The sequence below is a fragment of the Lates calcarifer genome, linkage group LG1 (genome assembly GCF_001640805.2).
Source record: "Lates calcarifer isolate ASB-BC8 linkage group LG1, TLL_Latcal_v3, whole genome shotgun sequence".
Taxonomy (NCBI): Eukaryota; Metazoa; Chordata; class Actinopteri; family Centropomidae; genus Lates; species Lates calcarifer.
Genome location: NC_066833.1, coordinates 5,672,460 through 5,691,995, shown reverse-complemented (window position 1 = coordinate 5,691,995; position 19,536 = coordinate 5,672,460). Strand labels below are relative to the sequence as shown.

Sequence of the window (19,536 nt, the reverse complement as noted above, 5' to 3'; positions counted from 1 at the left end):
ACACACAGTACTCCATCAGTCTTCTATCAGTATAATTCTATTAAAAATGTTATTGCATTCTCAAAACCTTTCTTTCTAGTGGCATTCATAAACCTATAGGCCTGTAACCTGAGAAGACTTAAGTTTTGTATTTGTTTTGCATTTTATTGACAATTTAACAGATGTTAACAATTTAAACTGTAATTAAAGCATGTATACTGTAGAATTGAAATACTCTCCATGAGAATGTAGTGTTGCAATGTTTTTAATGTCAACAAATCCATACAAGCATGTCTGATTTTCGACAATTTAAGACCATACATGACTGGATTTTGAAGAGGCTGAATGATCACTACATACATAGACAAGAAAACACAGAGAGGATATGGAACTGAGAACATGTCAAATCTCTGAGTGATCAAACTGTAAAAACAAGCAAAGACAAAGCTAATGAGTGAAACTAAATGTGGAGTACAGGTATCAAAAGCCTTCATTTTGGTCTCTTTGGAAGCTTTTAAACACACAGCCAGGATCTTTACATAACTGTATGAAATATAAGTGACAGGAGCAGCAACAGTGAAAATAAGGCCAAAAACCAGATCATGAATAAGTGACACTGTTCTGTCTTTCGAACAAGAAAGTTCAACCACAAGGTGATGTGCACAAAATACTTTGTTGATAACAGTCCCACAACGTTTCAAACGAATAGTAAAAGACAACAAAACACCCACCTCTAAAAAAGAAACTATCCAGTATGACAAGTATGACAATTTGAACTTTCATTTTAGTTATTATGACATTATAATGTAAAGGCTTACAAATACACACATATCTGTCATATGCCATTATTGTTAATGTTCCAAATTCAATAGCTACATATGTATGAATATTAAATATTTGAATGAAGCAGTAAAAGACAGAAATTTCATGGGTCTCTGACAAAATTTGTGCCATCAAGCAGGGCAACATAGATGTGCTGCCATATATTTCATTGATAAATAAATTACACAGGAATAGATACATGGGCTCATGCAGATTTTGCTCCACATATATAATGACAATAAGTACTGTGTTGGCAAAAATAACTGATATGTAAAATAACATTGCTAGAGTGAAATACAGGTACTTTAACTGCCCCATGTTACCATACATAGCCAACACAAATGACATAATCTCTGTTGAATTCTCCATTAGTCCAGTAATAAGAAACAAGAATACATTTGCCTTTTGAGGATATATGATAGCAAATGTTGAAAAGTAAATCACTGCTAAAATCCAAGAGTAAATGAAGAAAAGGAATATCTGCAACTCTGAGCAAGATAAGCAGCTATGGCAATTGATGAATTCATATTTACAGAAAATAGTTACAGTTATGGTTCTACTTCATGAATGCATCTATTAATAAACATGATGTTTATAGATGACATCTTTTATCAAATTATGTCAAGAGAACCTGTAATCTGAAACAATCATTTGAAAAGAGCTACGATAAATTAATCTTTGTGAGATGCAGTTCCAAATAACATATAAGACTTTGTGAACAATGTGATTCCCCCTCCCTACTGAGAGATATAGAAGCAGCTGAACCTTTATAGTAATGTCCTGAGATGCAAAAGAACATGACAAGCGTATTGTAACCCCCCCCCCCACGCCCCTACCCTGGAGCTTAGGCCTAAGAGGGGAGCTCACTGGCAAGAACCTGGTGGCCAAGTTCATACCCATGAAACCATTGGCATGTGGGCCCACTATCCACAAGGATAGTCATGAGGAGCAATGTCAGTTAGGCAGTAGGCAGAGTTGGGGGCCTTGGCCTCGGTGTGGTATGCTGGAGGCCTTGGTGCACAGACCCCCTGGCTGTATAAAACCACTGAAATTTCACCTCTATGTTGGGGAGATGGGAGGGAGGTGATGTGATATCAGTTAGATAAACACTCACCAAGCACTTCATTAGGGACATCATAGTAATATAGGGTAGGGCCTCCCTTTGCTCTCAAAACATGTACAGTTCTTCATGGCATGGATTCCACAAGAATTCATTTCTGCAGTTATTGTTATGTTCGTGGAACCAGTTTGTTTGCTTTGTGAAATGGTGAATTATCATACTGAAAGTAACTACTAGAAGTTTAGATGTTGTGCATTCTGTTATGCTTTTCTGCTCACAACCGTTGGCTTTTAGCTCTGACCAGTCTGGCTATTCTTCTCTGGTGAGTGTCAACTGACTTCACCTCTGAACACTGCACTGACAGTGGAACCAAACTGCAGGAGAGGGACTGGAGTCTGTCTTTCTTCAGAGTTGCAGGCTAAGCACAATTGGACAATTGGAACAGCTGTTTAGAATACCCAGCCATCTTGGTCTCTTGGTTGGGTTGTGGACATGGCATCTTTTTGGGGACTTTCATGTCTACTTGTGCTGTAAGTGTCTGTGAGGCTTGTTCATGAAGAAAATTAAGATTAACCACAACACTGACCGCTTTTTTCAGTATGGGTGTTTTTTTATCAGAATGTGGTGAAAAGGATGTTGAGCTTGAAGGTGAAGTTAGAATTTACCAGTTAATTTGACTGTCATAATTGGTCAGGAACTGATATTAGTTTCCTTTCAGACACCTCCCTGTAGAGGATTTCCAAGTATGTCCAACTTGGCGCAGACCACAGACGAGACTCAACACACTGGAGGGAAGCATTTCAACCTTAAAAACTCACTAGGAGTGAGTGAGAGTTTACTGTAAGTGGAGCAAGTGCAGACTGACAGGCCTGTTTCCTTTCACAGATTACTGTAGCTCTACATACTGTACTGCTATCCATAGACTCCTATAAATTGTGTTGGTGTAAATGGTTGTTGTTTGATCATCAAGTAATTTCTTAACTCTGCTTGTCTCAAGATGCAGCATACATATAGTATTTGTGGTAGATTGTGGTAGAGTGAACAATATTTTAAAGTTTTACTTGTGTGTGTGTGTGTGTGTGTTTGTTCCATTTTATGTCACTGCTGCCACGGCAACAGAAACACACAGTGCCAACTCTTGAAAACCTAGCAACAGGTTGGACACATCAACACATGAACATACAAACACACACAGAGAAGAGAGAGAGAGAGAGAGAGAGAGAGAGAGAGTGAGGGCAATCGTTGTATGGGAGACAGCAGGTACGTCCAGTGTTTTGTCTTTTAATGCTTTTTTCATCTAGAAAATATGATAAAAATCAGGAAGATGTGATAAAGACCTGATTAACTAAATCGATTGACATAAAATCTAAATCTCCCTTCCAGAGATGGGCATTTTGGTTACTTTTTGAAGTCAATTAATCGAGCCAATTTTAGTCGATTAATCGTGACGTCATTTTAAACATGTGCCCTCCACCCAAACCAAAATAATAATATGTTGTCAGGTCAAGTCAAATTTTTTGCGGTGTAGTGTAGCCTACATATGCACTAACTTTACCTCCCAAGCCTCACTCATCAAGAATGCACCTCAGACTAGTTCTTAGTGGTGTGTCATTCATCTGTGCTGAGAATCTAAAGCATAAACTGAAATGTTCCAGTAATCCATCGATGTAACAGTGACAATGACCAAAAAAATCAGACGTGAGAGCTGTCGATTCATCGGTGTTATTGCTACTTTATTGGCTTCCATCAGATTCTTTTTCAAAGCTGTGGCTGTATATCATTTGAAATCATTTAAGTCACCAAAGCTACTGCTATTTGTTCTTGTTGTTTGCTGTCACATGAGTGTTTAGGTACAATAAACCAGTAAACACTGGCTGTTGGCTGGATGGCCGGACATTAAAACATTTTCACCCGACTACTTTCTGAATGTTTCAAGTCCTGTTACTGTCACTTTATATAATGTTATAACTCTAATCTTAAAGCAGATGAGGATTTTTGTCATCAGATGTCTGGATCTTCAGTTATCAGAAAAACAAGTTGCTCTCAACATCCTGTGTCTGTGTCACGGAGAAACATTGATTTTTAAATATGAAACTGCTTTATTCAATGAGGCCTCGGTGGATAATTCAGCTCCCAGTAAAAACATCCTGATCAATGAACACTGAAGGAATCCTAACCTAAAAACAAGCTGAGCATCTAGAACCAACATGAGCTAGCATCATGGGTAGCTCGGTTATCAGCCCGCAGACCCTTATTAGACTGGATTTTGAATGTGAAACTACTAAAACAACCCCCTACTTACTGAAAGCTTGATGATTCTTGAGCTTCACTGGAAGTCATGTAGTTTACTGTCAGTACTCCTTATACAAATTATGCAGCGGTTTTATCATAACATTAATTTGTTTCCTCCTTTTCATGTTTTACTTCACAATTATGGGACTACAAAATTATATATATCTTCAGGAAATGTTATTCTTACTAATGCATCAACATGGATGCCTGTACCTCATTTTGTTTCCAAAGTCCATTCATTTGCTCCCTATATCCTTATGGGTGTTGGGAAGTGGAAACCAATTCCAGCACATGTTGGGTGAGAAGCAGGGTACAGCTTGACAGGTTGCCAGTCTATCACAGCACTAACGCACACAGTCAACCTATTTCACATGTACACTCACACCTTTCACTCATGTAACAAGAGCTGCCAAATTACCCCTATCTTCAAGACTCACCATAGAAACAAAGAGAAAAATATCATCTAAACCTAAGTAGTCAAATTTTATTTGACAACATCAAGTCAGTATCATCAGTATATAGCAATATCATTGTTGTCCTTCTTACCTTGGAATAACCTTATTAATCCTCTTTGACTCAGCTGTCCGTCCAAGACGACATAGCATCATGAAGGATTTATCTCTGTCCCTGTTGAGTCGGGGGTGTGGTCGATTGGTCTCATCAAACAAAAACAATGGGAGACCTAACGGACGGCTGGATGTCTGCTTCACTCCACAGGTAAACACAAGCAGAAAGGCTATAATAATTAAGATTCTATGTATTAGTACTTGGATACACACTAGTATTACAGTGGCAGTAAACTGGTTTACTTTTTTAAAACTTTTTGTTACATGACTACATCAGCCACCAACCCACTGCCCATCTATTTGGCCATCACAGTCATTAATTAGTCAATCAATCTATTTGTTACACAATCAATATAATCTATCAATCTACCAAAAGGATTACTACATCTGGAAGTCCCAGGAGACTCTTCTGCGTCTATCCAACAGCGGCCATCTGCTTGTGGAATCAGAGTCAACCCTTCCGAAGACTTACAGCACTCGTAGGGGGCCACTTCTACTGTACTCCCAGGTAGGTAGGTGTAGGGGTGTGTGTGTGTGTGTGTGTGTGTGTGTGTGTGTGTGTGCACAAGTAGCTGCAGTTATGGCCCTTAGGTAGCAAGGGGAATTTGGCCTGACACAGTCAACAAGACAAATATAGCTGCCAGACATCTACAAGCAAAAACCAACCAAGAATTAAGTTTTCAGGTTGATTTTTGAATCCTTTTTCTTCTGTCTTCAGGACCTAGTTACAGTGGAAACCAGTTATGAGTCAGGGGCTGGGAACAGGAAGAAGAGGGTGGTCCGGCGGTACAATAAACAAGTGGAACAGCAGCTGAGCACCCTAAAGGAGCTAACAGCTGCCATTCTGAGCTACAGTAACATTCAGGTAGGTGGAATTGATAAAGAATAACTTCTCTAGGTATATTATGTGTATATTTGTATGTATGCATACTGTGTATGTACTGTATCTCCTTTGTTCATGTAGTGATACATCAAAAGAAAAAAATGTCTGTATGCATTCAGACCACTGCTGCTGATAGAGGGCCAGGCTGACATTATTTATTGTCATTATCAATTGTATCCAAAGCATTTAGACTTTTCCAAAGCTTTTTAGCCTGTTTAGCCTTCTCATTGTTTTGTTTTTTTGTTTTTGAGTTCTTTTGCCCCCTAGTGACCAAAAATTTGTTTTAATGTGTCTCTTTCCTTCAGTTTACCTCTTCCCGACCAGCTCCACCCCTCTTTCCTCCTCGTTACTTCCCCCCAGTTCCAGACCTTTGTTGTCCCAGTCCTCTGACTATTGGCCCCACACGAGCACAGCCCAGTCCAGAGTTACATGTGCAAATGAACCCACAGTGGCTTCCTGGAGAGGAAAACACTGAACAACTGGAGAATCAACCTGAAGGCAACAAAAATGGACAGACAGGTGGGACATGTATGTAGTCATGTAGTTTTTACAACCACTATGCTTTTTAACCTGAAATTCAAACAACACAATCTAAAACTTTGTCTGCAGATAAAGAGGAAGAGCCATGCAGCAGGACCAGAGTCAGGCTGGATCTGTTCCTCCAGATACAACGTGCCTCCAGAGCTCCAACCCCACAGACAGAGCCTCAGCCGTGGGTACATTATGTCGCAATAAGCCCTGAAGAACCAGTTGAACCTCAGGTGACTTGCTTATGACTGAAGTTACATCTGAAGATATTTGTTAATGCTCCTTTATCTTCACAAATGTATGTGAATTGTGTCAACGATGCTCTTTTTAATGTTGTTTAATTTATTGGCCTTACCTACCAACTGCAGGCTTACTTAGAAATGAGTCTGCAGCATTCTGAAAGTTCACAGCATACTGAAACAAACCACCACAGTACAAGTGGGGAGCTCCATCATCCTAATATGGACTGTGTCCATGACATGGCAGATGATCAGGGCTGTTCCATTCAGACAAACAGTGGGACGACCAGTGATAAAGTAAACTATGAAAGATCATCAAGTGGGAACAGACATGGGAGGATAGGTAAAGTTGTAAGTTGTAAATGTGTAATGTATTTAAGTCTTTCTCTTCAGTATATCAATTAAAAGATCTATTTTTCTGACTGTTCTCTAGTAAGACTATGTGGAGCAGAGCAGCAGTCAAACACTGAGCCTGAAACAAGTACAACCTCAGGTATCGTCATAGTAAAAGTACTAGTAGTGGGAGAAATAGTATAGTAAGGACAGTAAATGAATAAAACCAAACTTTTACCTTGTGCACCACCTCTACATGTTAATAACCATGATGCTTTGATTGCCTCCCCTACACACAGGCCTGTTCCTTCCTCCTCTGAAAGTAGGACATGGACCCTGCTGGGAGAAGACAGACGGTGTAAGATGACAGGTTCAGATAAAATTAGGTCAAATCTTGTGTCTTTTAAATACTATTTGATCAGTTGAAAAACAGTAGCGGTAAGGTTATCATTTATTAGCTGCTAGTTTTGTGTTTAAAAAATTTGTATTTGACTTGTTTTATTTGTTGTGTTTCCTATCAGAGCTCTAGATATTGGCAGTACTTGTGCAGAAAACTGTTGGTGAAATAAAAAGTTGAAGGTTGAATTTTAAATCAATATGTTTTATGTCAAAAAGAGGGATAAATGACTTGATGACTCTTTATAACTTTTAGCGATATTGATTTGCGGGTAATTGTCTACATCATTTTTCATCGCAGCACATTTGCAGATATGCAAAAGGGAATGTGTACATATGCATGTTCTCATTACCAGGACATCAGTAACGGATTTATTTGTCAAATGTTTCAGCTGAGACAGGAGAACTTGGACAGTGACGAACATAGTGCACAATACCTACCTCCCATAGCACAGTGCAGCACTGTTGACCCTGCACAAGTGATCCAGCATCAAACTCAGCAGCATGCCCAACCACGGGCGGAGAAAGATGGGTTTCAACCCAAAGAAAATCTGAATAGACCCCATCAGCATCCTGTTTTTCTACCTCTGCTGTTTCCTGAGAAGGCAGGTAATGAAGACACGGACAGAGCAAGAGCACACACTCTGTGCTCAGTTCCATTTGTATGGTTGTCTGACAATTTTCTATATTTTTTGTCTTGTCAACAAGACTTATGCTAACTTAGACCTGGCAGGAACATTTTAATTTAATGATGCATAGCTCTCCAGTCGGTAAACACTTACAGTTTATCAAAGATAAGTTTCAATTAAGTCTAGTTTGAGGAGTATGTGCAATCAGCTCCTTGTGCCAGCAGCTCCTGGTGAGTAAAATGAGTCTTTAAAATCATTAAGAACACAGAGGTTATAAAATGCTGAAAGTTTACTATATTTCCTGTATTTAAAATGATAACTTGAACCACTTTCCAGGGTACAAATGCTGTGTTATATTCTTACTCTTCTCACTCTGTCTTTCAGAAGAGATAAGTGGGAAGCTGAGAGGAGGAAGAGAAAAAACAGAGAGACAGTACCTTAAAAAACAGGCAGCAGACCAGGGAGGAGCAGGAGGGGGAAGTGGAAGGCTACCCTCTGAGAAAGGCTCCATGATTCTGCTGGAGCCAGGGAAGGGTACAGTGCACACTTACACTTTACAAGCTGGCATAAGTCACAGTGAAATGATGACTACAGTCAGATAGGTGAATCTGTAAAAGATCCATCCCTTAAATCTAAAAGCTATCAGCTGAACAGCAACATGGCAGTGTATTGTTTACTGATATATACTAGTGAAGCAACTTGCCACAAGACAGCAGAGACTAAAGCATTAGACATTAACCACATACAGAATATTACCAGGCACAGGTATTCCAAGAGTTTTTTTCTATTACTCCATTTTCTAGTGTTTTCATTGTTCTATTTTCTTACCCCTCATATTGTTTCTTGCTTTGTGATTCATGTGTGACTTTCCCATTTAGATTAATCTAAATAAATCTTTTAAAAGATGTGAAGATGCTGGAGATTGAACTAAATGACTCAATATCAAACTAAATAATTTACATTCCCTGACAAAGATTGTCACACGTTTTTAGATATCCTTCTGTTTTGACTGATAGCTAGAGCTTCGATGACCTCTGCTACTTCTAACTTAAGATGTAATGCATGTCGAGCACAAACATAACTACATCCCAAGCTTTAGTTAGAGGTATGTCATGTTCTTTCTGCTCATCCCTCTGTCTTTTCTTATACCCTGTTCTGTTCTGCAGAGCCTCCTCCACCAGTAGGAGTGTTGGGCTGCGTTGCAGGAAGAAAAGGTCCTGGCAAGCAGAGCTCTTTTGCCTTTTTACAGAACCGACTTCTTGACCTCCAGGACCCCTGTGAAACCAGCGATGCTAACAGAGGTGTGGTTAGGGGTGTTCTACCACTGGAGCTGAGAGGTAATGGGAGTTAAACCACTGTAACAAAACATGACCCTCAAAGTATAAAGTATATATAAAGTATATTTTACTTTGACTCTGCCTGCTCTTAATGTCTTCCTGGTTTTACATTGTGCCTGTTTTTCTCTGCTCTTATTGGACTCGCTGACTGACCTCATGTTACCAACTGGTTTTCTAAACACACTGACCAAGAAGGCAAGCTTGTATTAACCTCATCTGCTCTGGCTCTGACCCACCAGGTCACCTGTCTTTGACATAAAAATAATTACATGAAGTCCAGGGATGAGAAATGATGATGCATCACTTTCATTCATCCATCAAAGGGTCCATGTCTTTGTTGTTCAGAGTTGATGTATTGTCAGATTTGCAGGATGGCAAATCTGTCGGCAGCCTGATCCTGGGTCCTGATGGGGAAATCATTCAACTGTCACTATATGACAACAGCCAGGACCCATCTCAGGGATGATGATGGCACTCAGCAGCAAGGTACAGTCAGACCAAAATCTGCACAGTTCACCCAGAGGAGAGACATACATAGTAACTAATGTGTGAATCCAACTTTAGGGCAAAGAGGAACATTAATTACTAATAACTTGTTCTTTTTTTTCTCCCAGCTCTCCAGGTTTTGTCTACAGAAGGAGAGAAGTTACCTTGGATCATTTTGCTGCAGCCTGAGCATACACATACAGGTCAGCATGCAGTACTAACTAATAAGACACGCTAATAACACTTAGTAGACCCAAGTCAGACACATATCTATTTCAAACATAAAGCAACAATTCAAAAGCAAAAAGTGATTTTATTTAACTACCCATTTAGATAAAGGAATACTATTTTCTCTCCAGTAAATAGTCATGTAATATCCAGTCCAGCAGTCCATGGATCCTTTTGTGAAGTTTTTATTTTTTATAACTGCCTAAATAAACTGTATGCAGAGCCTCTTCAAATCCACTTTGAGTCAGACTTACCTCTGTATTTTTCAAAGTTAATGAAATCCTTCTTTGCCGCAGTTTCTCAGTTGTATCAATTGTCACCTTTGTCAGCTCTGTCACAGTGTTTTCCTCACAATGCCAGAACACAATTAAACATTTGTGGTGATGCTTGGGGGTCAAAGTTCAATATCCTGTCAAAACAACTGGGTAGTACATGCAACTGCAGCTCAAAAAGCTGCTCTGCAACAGTTTGCACTTATGATGATGATGATTATGATGATGATTGTCTCAGTTATGCTGTCAGTGCAGTGAGACAAATAATTATAGGTTTCAGGTTTAAGTTCTTGATGCTCTTCAGGAGTGGACTTATCAATGTTGGTCTAACAAGTCTTTTGTGGAATGTGTTTGCATTGACTTGAGTTTCATTCTCATATGACAATCTGTGCTTAAACATCTGCATCTGTCTTCACAGATCAGATATAATTCATGAATTGGTTTCCATTATTTTGTACATGTGATTGTTTACCTGGTATTAGCTTTCCTTGCAATTTTATAACACCTTCACATGATGCTCAAACTCTTTTTTGTTAACCTAGAAACGTCCTCTGTCTTAGAAATAGAAGGTACTGTTACTTTACTTGTGGATTTTAGCATTTAGCATCTTTATTCTGACCATTGTCTGTTTATTGTATGTGTGTGCAGAGGCAGGGGTGGAACTGAACACAGATGTTCTTGTGGGGAACATCCAGCACCATCAGTTTATAGACAAGGTGAGTTGATGTTTTTACACCAACCTTGTAACAGTGTAACAATCCAGCGTACATTAGCCCAGCTTAGCACAAAACCCAGAAGAGGTGGGAAATTGCTAGCAGAGCTGTATCGAAAGCATTCATTCAGAGCACCTCTTCATGAACATAATTGTTTATATTTCCATGTTTTTAAGATTTTGCCCATTGTGTGTGTATTCCAGAAAACAGGAAGTCACATGTCTTTTGGTCAGTTTGGAACAAGGGAGCATAGCCTCAGCACTGAACAGGTCAGTTACACCTCGATATGCCAGAACCACTTCTTTTTCATTTAAATATATTGACCTTTCTTTGATAGCAATAACAAAGCAGTAATGGAACACAATCAAATAGAAGCTGCACAATATTACAGTCTAAATTACATCAAAATTACACTGAGTATCTCAGAATGAAATGTGTCCCAAATCTGTAACAAATACTGTAAAGCACCTCATCGCCATATCTCTAAAGCCCCTTTCAGGCAAGATTAACATTATGTGGGCAGGAACAAAATATTCACTCTGCTCCTCAGCTATTTAAATAATCATTCTAGGCAAATTATTGTATTAGACATGGTTATTCTGCATGATAAAGCCAGAAATTGTGTTGCTCTCCAGTACAGTCTGATGGAGCCAAGCAAAACAAAGACTCAAATGGATCTTAGTATTTACACACTGAACATCCTTTGTGTATATCCAATATAATTTTTAATTTCTGTTCTCACCAGCTCCCAGATCTTCATAGCTTGACAGAGACTAATGCATGTTTAGCCCATCAGCCACACTAACACAGGTAAGACTCTGCTGCTTATTTTATCAGAATTTGAATTTGAATGAATTTTATCAAAATGTTTTGTTCATCACTCCAGCGGCTGTGACCCAGAAAAAAGCAAAGAGTGCAGAGGCAGTGACGGAAACATGGAAGAAACAAAAGAAGGATGCTAAAAACAATGTTAGGATGCCTCCACTGAGGGAGTGGGCAGGGAGGGAGGAGCCAAGAGGAGGTGACCCTGAGGAGGAGGAGGTGGAGGAAGAAGAGCTGGCCAAGACAGGACAGACTAGCCATTTATCCAGATCACACCAATCAGGGTTCGTAGATTGATTCTTCAAGAAATTGCTCAAATTGTGTGTGTGTGCATATATATATATATATAATATATATATATATATATATATATGTGTGTGTGTAGGGAGAGGAGAGAGAGAGAGAGAGAGAGAGAGAGAGAGAATTTTGTGACAGTACCAGTTTTGGTTTTCAAAGACAATAAATCAAAGTAAAGTGGATGTATATATTTCACAGCCAGCAGAACATCAGCCCAGCTGAAGCAACAACAGAAGAAGGCTGTGAACAGAAGGAGGAGGAATATTAAGAGGAGGGACACTGAGGAAGCTGTTGTAACTACTGGGTGAAATGAGAATACAAACTTTTATGAGATTTAAACATTACAGACCCTTTGGTTTGTAAGTATTTATATTTTCCAACATGCTGATTAGCTGTGCATATTCACACACATGCCCATGTCTTCCATTTACTTAGGAAAAGGGATATGAAAACAGTGAAAAGTGCAGACTCTGATGGACAGAGGACATCAAGGATGAGCAAAGAAGGAAGACGGCAGACACAAAAAGCAGAGGGTGATTCTCAACCAATCAGGAGCCAGAAACAAGAGGAGAGGACCAACAGAGAAGCAGCAGAGACTCAGGACCACTCTGCTCTCCCCTCTGTGGTGAGAATTGATGAACTGCTTTCTATTCATACTGAAACAGTGGCTGCCTATGTCCAGTCCGTTTGAGGAGAACATATCAATCAGGCTGAGCATAATGTGATTATTGTTGGGGCTGATAAGTTTTTAAGTATATCCTCAAAAATGAAATAAAGATATGGCTAAAAACATTAAATACATGGTAACATACATGCTTATAAAGTATATAAAATGCACACAGAAATATCAGAAATAACAGACAGTATGTATCTATCCAAAGCAATACATAAAATGAGATGCCATTCTCATTTACAACTGTCAGTCAACTGCTGTAATCACTGCCTTTCAGAAAAAGAAAATGAGACACAGAGAAGGGGAGAGAGGAGAAGTGAAGACGAATGAAAAGGGAGAGGAGCGAGGAGGAGAAGCGGCAGGGCAGAGGGAAGAGTCTGCTGGGAGAAGGAGGAGGAAGGGGAGGCTGAAACACAAAGAGTTAGTTGTTGGTAAGAGAAAATAAATAAAATAAAATAAAAATAATAACCTACATGACGCTTGGTATGTTAATGTGAGGGCATTTGTTTGCAATTGTCACCAAAAAAGAGGTAATGACACAAAGCAACACCACATGCATGTAGTAACAGGATAAGTCATAATTTTGCAAATAAATTTTGTAGATGCCAGTACATATATTTTAAACAGACAAAACCATTTATTCCCACTAATTTTGGTTTTTCACTGTGATCATGTGCAACTTTTGAAATCAGATGTATTACTTTCCAAAACCACAGAGGAACAATGTAGTCTAAAAGAAGACAGAGGGTCAACAAAAAATGTACACACAGTGAACAGTAATTTGGAGTTCTGTGGGTGAAAAGATGACATCTGAAATATATCTACAAATGAAGACATTGGAGTCAGACATACTCTGTAAAGGTAGTAAAGTATAGCCAGCTATATGTATAGTATAGCCTTTCTTTTGCAAACCTGTCCTGTCTTTCCTTTTTTTTTCCTTCCATGTTCTTTTCTCAAAGGAAACCATGAGGACTCCCTGGAGAAAGAGGAGGTGGAGATCAACCAGGAGATGGAAGAAGATTCTTACCTAAAATCCACCAAAAGGTCCTCTGCAACACGAAGACACAAAAGCAAAACAAGAAGGAATTCAGAGGAAGATGTAGAAACAGATGTTTCCAGCAGCGACAAACGGAGCAGCATCCAATCAGTGAATTCATTCAGGTCATCTCAGTTCAATCAGAGGAGCTCAAGGAGGTCTGCCGCCTCCTCCTGTGAGGGGGCAGTGCCAGCCAGCTCCATGGGTCTCGCTTCAGCACGTGGTCGCCTGTCATCATGTTCAACTGTCATGGTAACAGACGAACAGCTGATGTTGAACCCAGTAAAGCCAGAGGTTGGTAGGAAGCACACACACACATAAGTTTTTGTTATTGTTCTTCATAATTATTTCTTTCCATTTTTTACTTAATACATTAAATACTGCATTGTCTCATCCCTCTGGTTCACAGACAAAAAAGTATCTGCAATGAAATTATTTTTTAGTCACTGTGCATATTTGGACTCTATCCCTGTGTACGTGTGGGTGTTTTAGTCTTCCATGGCCAGAAAGAGTCAGGAGGAGGAGGAGGAGGCTGCAGCTCTGCGTCTGGCCCAGCAAGCAGAGAGACGGAGGCAGGAGGTGGAGAGGAGGAGGAGGGAGCGGGAGGAGGAGGAGGAGAGGAAGCAACAGGAGAAGGAGCAGACAGAGGAGAGGATGAAGACCGAGCTGGAGGGGGAGAGGAGGAAGAGAGCTGAAGAGCTCAGGTTGTACTTTCCCTCAAGGAAAGAAACTAGAAAGATTAACTATTAAAAGAAAACTTGTTGTTGCTGACCTCCAGTGCCCTTCTCACCTTGGTGCAGCAACGTGTATAAAACCTGTACACTGTGGCTTGATTAATATTCAATCTCCATCTCCAGACTGAAGAAGCTGGCAGAAGAGGAGGAAAGGAGGAGGCACGAGGAGGAAGAGCAGGAACGAGTGAGACGGGAACAGGCGCAAAGAGAAAGGGAGAGGAGGAGGCAGAGGAGAAGAGAAGGCAGATGGAGCGACTTCAAAGGATGAGAGAGGAGGAGGAACTAAGGAAGAAAGGTGAGAGGACAGGGGAAGTAAAGAAGAAACCAATGTGAGGATAACAGAAGGAAAAGGAGGAGAGTAATGTTAGTATTTTCTCAGGATTTAGCAGAATTTTCATCAGGTTTCCCCATTCATTATCTTTAATATGGATTATCTACCAATACTGAGCCTGATGCCTTTATAAAGTCCTGTAGTATTTGTTAAATATCAGCAGGGCGTTGAGTGTCGAGTATGCATCTATTGTGACAGGAAGGTCTGGAAAACCTCTCTTCATCTTCTGAACACAATAATTAAAAGTTCAATAACTAATCTGAGAAATGTCACATTACACTTGATACATTTATTGACACAGCTGCAATTGTCCAATTTGCTATTAGCAATATAATTTCCTGGAAATTTTGTTTTGTCCTCCTCCAGCTGAACTGGAGCGTTTGCAGCTGGAGGAGCAAAGGAGGCAGGAGGAGGAAAGCAAGAAGCTACAGGAGATGGATGAGGATGAGAGGATAGAGTACCTCCGCAGGAAGGAGCAGGAGGAAGAGGACAGGAGGAGAAAAGAGGAGGAACGTAAGAGGAGAGAAGAGGAGGCCGCCCAGTGGGCCTGCAGAGGAGGCCAGGTTGCAAGAAGAGCTGCTCACCAGGTATATATGAGTGTCTGTCTCCTTTAACTGGGGCTACTAGAAATCATATGCATTCAGATATTGCGTATTATTGTATTCTATTGCAATACTTTTACATTACCTCACATCAGTTTTTGCATTCCCTGTGATTTACATCTCTAGAGGAGGGAAGACTGCTATATAAAATAAATGACATTTAGCTACTCTCTCATTCTGTCCTCCCTCCAGAGAGATGGCGCTATTGCAGCAGCAGTTGGCCTTTAAAAGGGGTCTTGTTTTGGAGGCTGGAGGTCTGGAGAAAACTCAGGGCATCTCCAGACCGTGGATATACTCTTATTTCACTTTGTTACAGCTACTGGGTCTAAATCCATCCAAAGCTGAGACCTGATGGTTGAGCAGGAAAAGATTTTCCTCTCTGAAACAAGTCACACATTTTGGAAGATCATTAAATCACCTGGAGAACATTCCATGATTTCGTCCATTAACATCTGATTTTCTGTTTCTTTCTTTGGTTTCAATTCAGGATGAACTGAATATTGTTCTAGCTTTGCTTTTGTTTAGGATTTCACCAGTGTCCATGTCTGTCTTCACTATCACATTCAGCACAACTTTCAGACTTAGACTTAGACATAGAGATTTAGACAGACTTAGACAAGACTTTGTTGATCCCTTTGGGATGACTCCTTCAGGGAAATTCAGTAATTCATACATCATTTCATACATCTTTCTTGGTATGGAGAGACAAAAGAGACAAAAATCAAGTCACAGTCACTATAGTATCATTGGCAAAAACAGCCCTAGAATACCCTTTAAGGGTTGCAGGGTCCTGGAGTCAGCCATCCCAGTTGACACTGGGCGAGAGGCAGGGTACACCCCGGATCGCCAGTCCATCGCAGACAAACAACCATTCACACTCACATTCACACCTAAGGACAATTTAGAGTCACCAATTAACCTAAGCTGCATGTCTTGGGACTGTGGGAGGAAGCTGGAGTACCCAGGCAAAGGGAGAACATGCAAACTCACACAGAAAACCGAACCCGGAACCTTCTTGCTGTAACACTGCTAACCATTGCACTACTATGGGCTCGCCCTAGAACATGCCAAATTTAAAATTTGTTAGAAATGTGAACAGCCATTAGTAACTTCTCAAGTGCAAAAAAAAACATTGAAAAGCTACAAACCATTAATGGAGCACACTTGCATCCATATGAGTGGACTATAAAGTCTGCCGATTTTTATAAAGGATACATTAAATAATTGTCATTTTCTAAAAACTCAAGACTGGAAAAAAAAACACCCCAAACCTTACAACAAACACACTAAGGTCATTTGGAATGTGAAGTACAGATTGCATGTGAAAAATAAATATTGCTTGAAATAATGAACTAAAATTTGAATCAAAAATTTTAAGACCAAGAACTTTTTAAAGCATGCCTAATTTTTGACAACTTGAGACCATATATCATTGGATTTAGTATAGGTTGAATGATAGGTGGATACACTGATAAAACAACACACAGCTCAAATGGAACAAAAGCCATGTCAGATCTTTACCTGATCCGGTTACAAAAACATGCAAAGACAAAACTAAGGAGTGAAACTAAATGTGGTGTGCAGGTATCAAAAGCCTTCATTTTGGTCTCTCTGGAAGCTTTTAAACACACAACCAGAATCTATACATATGAGTGAAAAGAAGGCCAAACACCAGATCATGAAGATATAACATGATTCTGTCTGATGAACAAGAAAGTTCAACTACAAGATTGTTGTCACAAGACACTTTGATAACAGTTCCACAAAACTTTAAACAAATAGTAATAGATAACAAAACTCCAACCTCTAAAAAGGAAACTACCCAGATAACAAGTATGACAATTTGAACTTTCATTTGAGTTATTATGACATTGTAATGTAAAGGCTTATAATTACACACATATCTGTCATATGCCATTATTGTTAATGCTTCAAATTCAATAGCTACATATGCATGCATGTTGAATATATGAATGAAGCAGCAAAAGACAGTCTTTGACAAGATGTGTACCATCAAGCACATACATAATGACAATAAGTACTGTGTTGGCAAAAATAACTGATATGTATAATAGCATTGTTAAGATGAAATACGAGTGCCAAAAAAGAGTTTCCTATGTTACCATACATAGCCAACACAAATGACACAGTTTCTGTTGAGTTTTCCATGATCCCAGTTTGAGGATATGCAACTGCAAATTAGGGAAAAAAATAGCAGTTAAAACATTATATTTTTGGTAGAGGTTGTTCTATAGCCTGTATTTAGAAGCATGAACAGAATAAAACCTTGAAAAGCTACAAAAGATGTGTTAGATACAGAAATGTGGAAAGTACTTGGGCCCTGTGACTGATGAATATTGCATTTTATAAGCAATATGTATTATATTTTTGATGTTAAATTCTAATTTGAAAAGAGCCCAGTAATAACAGCTGTTAGATAAATGTAGTGGAGTAAAAAGTGCATTTAACTACACTAAGTACAGTACTTGAGTAAAGTTACATTCCACCACTGGTGCTAGGAAACAGGACAGTGTTATATGCTGACAAGTCCACATGCTCAGAGAAGAAGAGTTTTTATGCAAGCCTTTACATTTTAAAAAGAGCTCATAAAGTGACAGAAAGTCCTAAATGCAGCCTAAAAATTGTGTGAGGGATTGTTTTGTTTTTCCATGAGAATGTGTATGTGTCAGCAGGATGATTTGGAAGGAATTTTCCAGTCACTGTGATGAAAGACAAGTTATGTAATTAAGCCATCTTCAGACTTATTTGGACACAGTAACTTCAATAGCATTAGGTGGCACACACACAAGTCCAGAGATGATGTAAGTTAACTGTAATAGAGTGTCATTAGGTCTTCTATTGTGATCTCCCTGGTGTGTCACCTCTAACAGGCCTCAGGGAACAAGGCTGACTACAGCCACACTTCATACAGCTAATTACTGTATGACTCAATGGCTACTGTGTGTCAGCCTCATGGGATGCTCCTTGAAGCAAATACCTCACACATCTATTAGATGACCAAAAAGATTCAAAATATATTCTTATACAGTCTCAGGGTCTTTTTCTTGTCAGTTGTGATGACTTAATCTAATGACAACTTCTGAGTTCGTAGTTGTTGTTTTTAAGAGGTAACTTGGATATGCAGTTGTAACAGTAGAATTGGTCGACGAGTGATGACATTCATTATCCTGTGAGAGCAATTAAACCAACTGCACAGTGGTACCCAAACATGCAACTAACAAAGTAAACAACAAGGTCCCTAAAGGCAGATTTCCATCCACCCATTTTTAACTGTACCAAATGAGTTACATGTAAATCAAATCAACTAATCAACTCATACTTAAGTTTTACCCTTACATGGAATAGACTGTTTACTTATTTATTGCTAACTTATTTATTATATGAGATTATGAAATGTATTATGAATTCATTACCAATCATGAACTTAGCATCTATGAAACAGCACTTACAAGAGACTTTTAGAGATCTAAATAAGATGTAAATAATTGTTTACATTTGTGCAGTGATTTGTTTTTATCTCTGTGTCCTATCTGCCATGATATGCAAAACAAAACATGTGTCAAGTGAAATTTATGGAAGCATATTTTCAACAAAATGTCATCTTGACTTAAACCATAGGTAATGCAGGAGACATGGAATCCTCAGTGACATCTGGTGGTGGCATATGAAAAAAGTTAACACATGGGTTCCTAAATCTTGGAATTGGAGTTTTTTCGGAGTTGCTTGACATGCAGTATGCTGATGACTGAAAAAAGTAGAACTGATACATGTATTTTGTTTGAAAAAATACACAAATTTCTAATTTTATTTTAGTTTTTGCCCATGGCCTTAAGCCTGTCAGCACTGCTCACTTTCACTTGTAATTTCCTTGCTCTTTTTTTCATGCAAAAACTGTGATCCTTGAATTCTTCATTTAGGCATTTGAACGGACAAATATTATTAAACAGTATTTATATGTTATAATATTATGGAGATACTGAGTGTGGTATACAGTCCAATACAAATTGGTCAAAAATTAAGAAAAATTAACTATTAATTTCCCAGTATGTTGTGCAAGTGTATTTTGCCATATTTCAGTGGACCCTAGAAAAGGATCCTTAAACATACATTTGTAACAATGGCTCACCTGGCAAATAAAACCAGCTCCTATGTAGAAACTGCTGTTAAATTTATGACTGTTTCATGACTGTTTGAACATTATGATCATTTGATCCACATCTCAAAGATGATACTGAGTCAACCACCAGTGGAGACTTG

At 39.1% G+C, this 19,536-nt stretch overlaps 2 protein-coding genes across 2 annotated transcripts; both read left to right on the top strand.

Moving 5' to 3' along the window:
* The first annotated feature begins 4,736 nt into the window (after positions 1–4,736).
* Positions 4,737–12,187, top strand: LOC108872809 (uncharacterized). Its single transcript, XM_018660683.2, has 18 exons — positions 4,737–4,870; positions 5,096–5,227; positions 5,438–5,584; positions 5,908–6,121; positions 6,212–6,363; positions 6,499–6,712; positions 6,803–6,862; positions 7,002–7,060; positions 7,491–7,707; positions 8,112–8,261; positions 8,894–9,064; positions 9,427–9,550; positions 9,679–9,753; positions 10,699–10,766; positions 10,967–11,032; positions 11,509–11,573; positions 11,650–11,869; positions 12,081–12,187. Exons 1-12 carry the CDS (start codon positions 4,760–4,762, stop codon positions 9,528–9,530), a joined length of 1,731 nt encoding a protein of 576 aa, XP_018516199.1. The 5' UTR covers positions 4,737–4,759; the 3' UTR covers positions 9,531–9,550; positions 9,679–9,753; positions 10,699–10,766; positions 10,967–11,032; positions 11,509–11,573; positions 11,650–11,869; positions 12,081–12,187.
* Positions 12,188–12,192: 5 nt separating this feature from the next.
* LOC127140252 (uncharacterized) lies at positions 12,193–15,689 on the top strand. Its single transcript, XM_051068290.1, has 7 exons — positions 12,193–12,507; positions 12,833–12,986; positions 13,515–13,885; positions 14,084–14,295; positions 14,449–14,620; positions 15,023–15,243; positions 15,451–15,689. Exons 1-5 carry the CDS (start codon positions 12,328–12,330, stop codon positions 14,591–14,593), a joined length of 1,062 nt encoding a protein of 353 aa, XP_050924247.1. The 5' UTR covers positions 12,193–12,327; the 3' UTR covers positions 14,594–14,620; positions 15,023–15,243; positions 15,451–15,689.
* Positions 15,690–19,536: the final 3,847 nt, after the last annotated feature.

What these genes read in the sequence shown, in the direction of transcription:
- LOC108872809 (XM_018660683.2), top strand. Translation starts at nt 4,760, where the DNA reads ATGAAGGATTTATCTCTGTCCCTGTTGAGTCGGGGGTGTGGTCGATTG. An exon ending in GCTGGGAGAAGACAGACGGT is followed by an intron (nt 7,061 to 7,490) that starts GTAAGATGACAG and finishes CAAATGTTTCAG; the next exon opens with CTGAGACAGGAGAACTTGGA. An exon ending in TCTGCTGGAGCCAGGGAAGG is followed by an intron (nt 8,262 to 8,893) that starts GTACAGTGCACA and finishes TCTGTTCTGCAG; the next exon opens with AGCCTCCTCCACCAGTAGGA.
- LOC127140252 (XM_051068290.1), top strand. Translation starts at nt 12,328, where the DNA reads ATGAAAACAGTGAAAAGTGCAGACTCTGATGGACAGAGGACATCAAGG. An exon ending in ACACAAAGAGTTAGTTGTTG is followed by an intron (nt 12,987 to 13,514) that starts GTAAGAGAAAAT and finishes CTTTTCTCAAAG; the next exon opens with GAAACCATGAGGACTCCCTG. An exon ending in TGAACCCAGTAAAGCCAGAG is followed by an intron (nt 13,886 to 14,083) that starts GTTGGTAGGAAG and finishes TGGGTGTTTTAG; the next exon opens with TCTTCCATGGCCAGAAAGAG.